The 8,767-nt window shown below is 38.7% G+C and overlaps 1 protein-coding gene across 3 annotated transcripts; it reads right to left on the bottom strand.

The window, feature by feature from the left end:
- Window positions 1-504: 504 nt before the first annotated feature.
- rnf34a (ring finger protein 34a) lies at window positions 505-7,503 on the bottom strand. Of its 3 annotated transcripts, XM_057357435.1 has the most exons (9): window positions 7,333-7,503; window positions 6,058-6,276; window positions 4,749-4,936; window positions 4,455-4,656; window positions 3,780-3,842; window positions 3,254-3,455; window positions 3,135-3,164; window positions 2,866-2,907; window positions 505-2,332 (listed from the first exon to the last, which is right to left on the bottom strand). In XM_057357435.1, exons 1-9 carry the CDS (start codon window positions 7,336-7,338, stop codon window positions 2,148-2,150), a joined length of 1,137 nt encoding a protein of 378 aa, XP_057213418.1. In that variant the 5' UTR covers window positions 7,339-7,503; the 3' UTR covers window positions 505-2,147. The 3 variants fall into 3 exon arrangements, with proteins under 3 accessions (XP_057213418.1, XP_057213419.1, XP_057213420.1); XM_057357436.1 differs by lacking the exon at window positions 2,866-2,907; XM_057357437.1 differs by lacking the exons at window positions 2,866-2,907; window positions 3,135-3,164.
- Window positions 7,504-8,767: the final 1,264 nt, after the last annotated feature.

The following is an 8,767-nucleotide window of genomic DNA, read 5'->3' as shown; positions in this document are numbered from 1 at the left end:
TCATGTTTCGATTTTCTAAAAATGCTTTATATATTATATATTTCACCTGTGTTTTACACGGTCATCTCAATTCTCAGAAAAACAGTTCCTGGTTATATGAAGTCCCTCCTTCCGAAACACTCTGATTGGTCAAGCTGAGCCAGTCTTTTGTGATTGGTCTACCGCTTAGAGCGTGTGATGAGATGCCCCGCCCATTGCAATACCCATGTTCCAGGGGGCAGGGGCAATGTAGATTTTGGTATTCATGATGTCACTTACCCATGAAATATTTTGTTGTAGTCCCAACAAGCCGTTCATTGTAGTCTTTAAAAATGATTTCTGTTTAAGAAAATATCTTGCTTTTCTGTGAACTTTGAGCGTTGCAACTTGGCAGATGTTGTTTATGCTCAAACAGCTGTTACTCACGAACTAAATTTAAAGAAGTGAAATACCATCAGACCTCCCCTTTAACATACACATCAGAAATTTCATGGGTCATATTAAAGGGAATAGTGAAACTGTACATACTATTTCTCTGCATTTTTATTTAAGTACCACAAGGGTAAGCAAGAACACAATGCTTTATCATAATTGTTAATTATATATCAAAATAACTGAGCAACAGATCAAAAGAAACAAAAATCATGTAAATTTGCAAGAAAAATAAATGCATCTGAATAGGCATTCGCACAAATAAAATATATCAGACGTGGAATGTTAAACAAGGATATAAATCAAAACGTACAATAAAATGTGAACCATACCCTTATGTAATGTATGAATACCACACAGAAGAGAGGCTGGTATCGCTGTGGTGTATAAGTGAGAAAGCATTACGACTGCTTTGTGCAACTGTATGTCAGTGCTATGGAATATGCCATAATTCAGCAAAACGTGCATTATGTGTAAATTAGGTGAATTTTATATAGTCAAGTTTTACTTAAATACATTTTTCACTTAAGTTGAATGCACACAAGGACAAATAATAAATCTAAATCAACACACATTCATACAGTCACACGAATGGGGAAAACTACAGCACACTGGAAAACTCAGAAACACATTATTTGGCAACTAAAACACACCCCACACAAGTGCATAATTTCAGATGATAGTAAATCTTGTGTTCTGTTCATATAAAATGCACATAACTTGTTCATTGTAATTTAAAAGCAGTTATAGTCTATGTGTAGACGACTTGAATAACGTTCAAATTCTACTTTTATTAGGCTTCAATCCACATTGAAAAATGAGTGCACGCCACAGATCTCAAGAAATGTGACATACCTCGTAAAACAATTTAATCAAGCTTTCATACATTTTCTTGGGATCTGGTGAGGGGGCTGGTTTTGGGCCCAACAATAGACTTCTGTCATCAGTTATTTCTCATCACTAACACAATTGACTCAGGAACAGATCAATCGGCTGGTTTTCAACTCACATTCAGTAAAAGTGCTCAAAGTCGCCTGATCAACTGTTGTCACTCGCACAAAGGGCCCACAGAGCAGCACAGACCGATATACCAGCCAATGGGCTTTACAATTTTGACAATATAAATAGATGGTAGAATTATACTGGAGAAGAATGACCTGCTGTGGAATTGTGGAATGTGTTTTCGAGAATTTTGTTTAGGGGATACAATGACAGTCACAGCAAAATAAGAAAGGTTTAAGCTACATCGTAACACAAGAAAACAAAAGCACATTCACAGATGTCATTAAAGAGCTATGAGAACATTCAGATCCTTCCGTCCTGAGATATGGTGTATTGTCCATGTATAATGAATGAACACACTCGAATAATGCTTGACATTTTTTGTGCATTCTTGCATTCCTCCCTGTGCTCCCGTGCGATGGGTGAGCATAAAGTCTTCAAAGCTGTGGGACATCAAGTCAAGGCTGTGAGGTGTCGCTGAACAATTGCATATTATTACAGAGCCTCTCTGAAGAGCTTGTGGAATGTCTTTATTGAAGCATTTGTGCATGATAAAGCCGCTGTTAAAGGCTGCGTTCCTCAAGGGTTCCCGAAATCTTATAAAAAGGTTCATTAATCCAGACGGGGGGGGGGCACTTGACGGGCTCGTTCACCCAGAGTCTGTAATGCAACGTGTAATGCAACCGCAGGTGATTGAGTTTTTTTATTGGACTAAAGAGTTTCTCGTAGCAGTATTAGGACTTGAAAACGTGCACGGCCCTAATGACGTACTGTCTGCATATCGGGCATTCGCTCATGCGTTTTCCACATTTGGTGCAGGTGACCATGTGACCGCACTCCAGCAAAACACAGTCAATGACGGCATCCATACAGATACGACACAGGTTGTCATCGGTGGATAACTGTGCCTTGCAACCATCTGCAGTGGGGAAAAAAGAGAAGAGACTTCATTTCAAAGGCATGTCTGAAGTTCAACAATGTGTTCGTGTTTTATCAATTCATGATCTGATAAACCACTAAAAGCTACATAACAGATGGTCCACAAGTAAACTGGGATGTATCTCAATCTTGTATTTTGCAGTTCATAAGAACCCTCATAAATACACAAAACAGTACAACTTTATGAAGGTAAGGGATGAAATGGGAGAATGTGGGTAAAACATAACAGCAGAGACAGTCCTTTATTCCCAATCCCAACAAAATGTAGATTGTGTCCAACATTATCCTCTTCGCTATACTGAAAGCTTTATTACAAATTGATAAATGAAACATAAATTGCCCTGGCTAGCTAAACAACCACCTAACTTTTTCACACGCATTTCTTTCAAAGTTCATGCTATCTGGTAATGGCAGTGGCCATGCAGGAAGGGGGGTTGCAGTGCAATGACATCACAAACTGCAGTGCATCGGTGGGTGTGACCAGGTGACATTTCCACAAATCGCAAGCCTTACCTCCGATTCCGCCATTGCAGATTGGAGATGGATAAGCTACCACTTAAGTGGGAGGAGCAAAGCACAGCTATTAGACAGAATCTGACTTCTGTTCAGTTAGCGTCTTGAAATATATAGAAAATAAATTCAACTTAAACCTAAACCTTTAAAACAGCATTTAATATATTAATCTGACATCTACTCATGCCCAGGATGATACTCCATGTAATACTGTACATCTTATATTGAAACATTTACAATGAAAAGTCAGACATTAAGTGTTTTCGTACCTGCAGTGATAGGATTGCTCACATTCTCCACTACAGAATAAAATAAAAAAGAATCGTAATCTCGTTTTACAACATAACACATTTGTGATGCTTTATATGTGGATCTTGCTGGCACTCACTAGATTTGCGATTCTCCTCGTTTTCCCGGTAAAGCCTCCTGACGCGTTCCACCAGTTCCCACTTTTCACAGCAGCCAGAGAAGCTCACAAAGTTCCTGACCAGGATCTCCTTTAGCTGCCGTACAGTCAACTGCTCCACATCATCGAGACAGGACAGGTCTGACAGAGAGGCCCGGGCCCGTCGCCGCGTCTGAGGACTCACCTGACGACAAGGAATTTACAGACACATTCTAGTTGTGCTTCATACAGTGGCTCCAAGACATCAACATTTTGACACTTAAGGAACATTTTTAAATAGAATTTTATTGGATAATAAAATATTAATCCATGTACCATCTGGAAAAAAATAATGCTAGGGCCACCTGATTTGATATTCTGTTACATAAATCAAATAAATCTATTTTTAGAGAGCAGCTAAAATATAATTTATGTAATATTGTTCTACCAGCCAGTTATAGTAAGTATGAATCACATTTTCTTGACCATTTGTTAGCATTGTCCGTTTGCAGCGAGTAACTTAACTCACCTCTGGTGTGTGTTCTGTCTGGTCAAGGTTGAGGAGTGACACTGAAGTTGAATCTTCAATATCCTACCACACACAAAAAACATGTTTCCACAACTCTGACAGCCTTAAAGTGATCACCCAAAAATAAAAATCTGCCATCATTTACTCACCCTCTTGTCATTTCAAACCTGTAAGACTTTGTTTCTTCTGCACTCCGCAGAACACAAAAGAAGATATTTTGAAGATATTCACTTGAAGTGAATGGGGGCCAGTGCTGAAGATATTTTGAAGAATGCTGTTAACTGGCCCTCATTCACTTGAAGTGAATAGGGGCCAGTGCTGTTCGGTTACCAACTTTCTTCAAAATATCATCTTTTGTGTTCTTCAGAAGAAAGAAAGTCATAAAGGTTTGAAATGATAAGAGGGTGAATAACGATGACAGAATTTTCATTTGAACTATCACTTTAAGTGCATCAAGTAGCTTTATGTACTGTATACTGCACGGTGGAAAAAAAGTGAACGAATGTAGTAAATGAGCCGTTTACTCAGAATTCGGACAACACTACAAAATGGTGAACACTCGATATAGGGGGTGAATTCGGACACATTTAAGCACTTATGCATAATACACCTCCTGTAAAAAAAATAAGTGTAGTATTCTACACATGTTTACAAATGACAGCCAATTGGACACACCTGATTGGTGGACTCTGAACTGTTGCTCCTGCTGATTGGTTCTCCGTGAGTTGGGGAATGTTCTGAGAGAGGGGAAGTGGGCTCTTCAATGGAGGGGGGCGGGCTATAAAGGGGGCGTGACTGCAGGGAGGGCGTGTCTGGATCATCCTCACTCTCTGCACCTTGGTGACAAAGCACCAAGTCAACGAGGTCCTCCTTCTCCCTAGGTCGAAAGTGTTTAAGCATAATTTTAACCATTTTTAAAAATTAATAATTTATTGAATAATAAAATTCTAATGGCTTTTCAATACATACCTGCAGGTATCAGTGTTAATGTTGCGTAGCGTAAGGTACCGCCGCAAGTCTTTAACACGCAGCCGCATGAGATGAGGGCGTTGAAATGCGGTGCCCTTCAGCAGATGACACGTTGCACACCTGCGCAGGTTTTCCTGAAGTACGGAGCACAGCGAACAGAAACTCTTCTTACAGTCACAACAGATGTGCTAGGATACAAGATGAGAAAGAGTTTATGATCCTTTTTTGAAAGTACATGCTTGATAAAAGGAAGGTGGACAATAACATTCATCTCAAACTTGTTTGTACATAGAAGACAAAGAGGTCAAAATTCCGAAGGTGTCAAATCCAAAAATGTTTTCCCTTAGACCTACAATCCTTTCCAATTATGTAATTGTCTGAATTTAGCTCCCCTGAGCTTGAAGTCCATGTGATCGTTTTTACTTCCGTATTTTGACGCATTTCCGAGTGAAATGGAATTTTGATATATAAAACAGCTGTTGCATTTTGAAATGGAACTGGCAGCTGAATGACAGGTGAGGAGTTAAGGGATGCTCCGCCCGCCCAAGCCATCTAACATACGTCATTTAAGATGGATAGTCATTACAGGACGGAAGTGCATTATCAGATTTTAATTGAAGATTATGAGGGCATACGATTTTTAAAAAGAGAATGACCCACACTGGTTAACTATTTACAATAAATGCTGCAGTATTTCATAAAAAAATAGGCACTGTAATTTTTTATTTCACTGGGACTTTAAACTATCTTTAAATTACTTATTGAAGACGTTCCTAAATCTATAAAAACAGACCAATAATCCAATGACTCATCTTGTCCACAAGGGTGTATACAAATGGTTGTCTAATAATTTGCCCTTTAAAATTAAAACATACTCTTATCTTAATACCACGAGAAACATAATTGTTTTTCTTTTTTTACAAAGTCTTAAAACTTAAATGTATAAAAAAGAATGTAAACTTAAAGGGATAGTTCATCCAAAAATGAACATTATTTACTCACCCTGAGGTTGTTCCAAACCTGTATAAATGTCTTTGTTCTGCTAAACACAAAGAAATATATTTGGTACAGGTCTCATCCACCATTGACTCCCATAGTATTAATTTCCCCTACCACGGCAGTAAATAGTGGATGAGATCTGTTTGGTTACTGACATTCTTCCAAATATCTTCCTTTGTGTTCAGCAGAACAAAGAAATTTGTACAGGTTTGGAACAACATCAGGGTGAGTAAATAATGAGAGAATTTTCATTTTGGGGTGAATTTAAGGGTAAATGACCAGAATGTGGAAAACATGCATGTCTTCATACCCTCCTTCTAAAAACAGAGAATGCTTGCTCACAAGTCTGACAGAGCAAACTTGTGCTGCTCGAGTTAGTTGGGGGGTATGTGGAGTATCCCGCAGTTGGTGCAAAACGAAATGGCCCTGCACCTGCTCCGAAACCTGGCTGCTGCCCTCTCACTGCCCCGGTCCCCATCACCTCATTCAGCAGACCACAACATGATGCCCACATAGACGAGGCCCCCGCCTGCAAGATAAGTTTGGTGAGTAAACTTCACAAAAGTTTCACTTTCAAAATGACACGGTTTGGTTCACCCAAGAATGTAAGTTCTGTCATTGTTTACTCTCCCTCGAGTTTTTCCAAACCTGTATGTCGCTGTTTTGCGGAACACAAAGAAAGATATTTGGAAGAATGTAACCAAACTGTTCTGGGTCACTAATGACTATCATAGCAGCGAAAATAGTATTATTACATGGTGCCCCAGAACTGTTTGGCTCCCTGCATACTTCAAAATATCTTCTTTTTTTTTCAACAAATTTGGAACGACTTGAGGGTGAGTAAATGATAACTGAATTTTCATTTTTGGTTAAACTATCAGTTTAAGTGGTCTCTCAACTGGGATTTCTTATCATGCAAATAAACACATTTGACTTCAATTTTAACAAAATCCTTCAAGACAATTATGTCAGGCTGGTGATGTCACTGCTGTGGGACACCGTGTTTATTTCCCCACGTTTTCTGGGTCATTCAGAATGTCCTGCCCTGAAATAGCTCCCATTGACTGGGATCAATCTCATTAGAAGCAGACAGGAATAGGACTGAACGATGACGAGGGATTACTGTGCTTTAAATGACTTCTGACTGCAGCTAAACAGCTGTCACTCAACAGAGAGTAACCATGGTGTTTAACCATAGGAAGCCAACAGTAAAATCAAGTCCCAATTGTTATCATTGTGTTGCCCAAAGCATAGTCCTGTTGCTGGGTCTCACCTCTTCAAGATAAACAAACATCACTGATCACCGCATCTAACAATTTGACAGTTTGGACATGAATAGCACCATCTGCTAAATGTGGACTGACATGAATATTTAGCACCAATGTAAAATCGTGACATAAGCATGCAGACAACACACAATCACGCGCACATGCATTAACGTTACATGCTAAGCTGGAGAAACTGTTGAGTTATGCACTAACATCACCGGAAGACAGCACATTATTCATGCTAGCATGATGTAACAGTTACAGCCATTAGATAAACAAGTTTCAAACATATCGAATGTGATGGAAATTGACTTTACCTTCATAGCAACTCCAAGAGCACGCAGGGATTCACCGGACTTTACATGAAGGCAGGCTGGTGGTCATTGCTGATGAACGGAACGGCAGATATTTCAGCTAACTCTTTATTTCTGACTCACCGAGAGCGCTATGCAACGGTAAAGGCAGCTGCTAGCCAATCACAGCTATGGATCTGCTATGACGCATGTCAACTGGCCAATCATCTTTTACCTTCAGTATTGCAGCGGAAGTTCGTGCAGATGGACTAATGTTTCTCATTTGCTGTATGAGGAGTTTATTTAAATAGAAATAACTCCGTTTTTAAAATTTAAAGTTATGTTATCATGTTTTTATTGTGTTAGTTAGTTATATTGTTTTCGTTATTATGGCTTAAATCAAAACAAAACAGTAGCAGTATGATTGATATTAATAGGAATGCTAAATAAAAAACGTGATTTTTGACTAATTTAAAAAACGGAGTTAACTCTTTTTGGAAATAAATTCTTCATTTTTAATTTACACCATATGCAGTACATTTATTTGACTTAATAATTTAGCGTGATAACTTGGCACATTATAAGGCCCCGTTGTTATATATAATAATTTTAACTTGACTTTGAAAGTTACCTGCATCCTCTGAGTTCTTCTAGATAAGAAATGGTAAGGTGGTTAGCCCTGGAACACTCAGTTCTTTTGTAGTAATTGTTAAAGAGTAAATTTAACCGTACCCCTTTGTTGATATTCACAAATTAAGAAAGTGAGTATAATGAGGGTGTCACCTGAGTCACAGACAAGTCATTGTTTAAAAGGCATTGTTGTTGCTGTTCCAGCAGATTACATTTTACCAGCTTTACCTTTGGTCAACATACAAATCTTTGTTTAGGGACGTGTGGACATAATCATCATGGGGTGTGAACTGTGAAGTGACAGATATGGTGTTGGTAAATCTTTTTGTAATCAAATCTTTTAAAGCTTTCCATTTGTTCAAATGAAATTAGCACAACTAGTTAAATTGTGCTTCTCCCTGAACAGATCTAGAAGTGCATTTAATATATGAGTTTTTGATGTAACGTTTAATGTAGGCCTAACCGTTTTATAATCATTCTTACCATTGGCGCCCTCTGCCATATACCATCAAAATTGCCGCGTTTTGTTAATGCCTCTAACGACTACGTTTTACTGAAAAACCACCAAAATCGTGCAGTTATGAATATGTGCTCGTAATGCATCCGCGAGAGATGCGCTATCGATGTATCTGCACTCTGTGGTGCTGCCTGAAGCGCGGTCGGGTCAAAGTAGCTGTAAGAAAGGTCTCCGCACTCGTCGGCTATATTTGCAACGCCAACACGCAGCTATTTTAGACATACAATACCAAGTGCTGTTTACTTCAAGGAATATTATCTTTAAAACTAACATTATAAAAACAGCATTCCAGACCAACAATTAAACAAGGCC

Source organism: Triplophysa rosa, linkage group LG17 (genome assembly GCF_024868665.1).
Source record: "Triplophysa rosa linkage group LG17, Trosa_1v2, whole genome shotgun sequence".
NCBI lineage: Eukaryota > Metazoa > Chordata > Actinopteri > Cypriniformes > Nemacheilidae > Triplophysa > Triplophysa rosa.
The sequence above is the reverse complement of the archived record's forward strand: the minus strand, read 5'-3'. Positions and strand labels throughout refer to the sequence as shown.

Coding starts and splice junctions, on each gene's coding strand:
- rnf34a (XM_057357435.1), bottom strand. Junction 3,843..4,454: donor GTTCAGAGTCCACCAATCAG/GTGTGTCCAATT, acceptor TGTGTGTGGTAG/GATATTGAAGATTCAACTTC. Junction 2,908..3,134: donor GAGCAATCCTATCACTGCAG/GTACGAAAACAC, acceptor CTCCCACTTAAG/TGGTAGCTTATCCATCTCCA.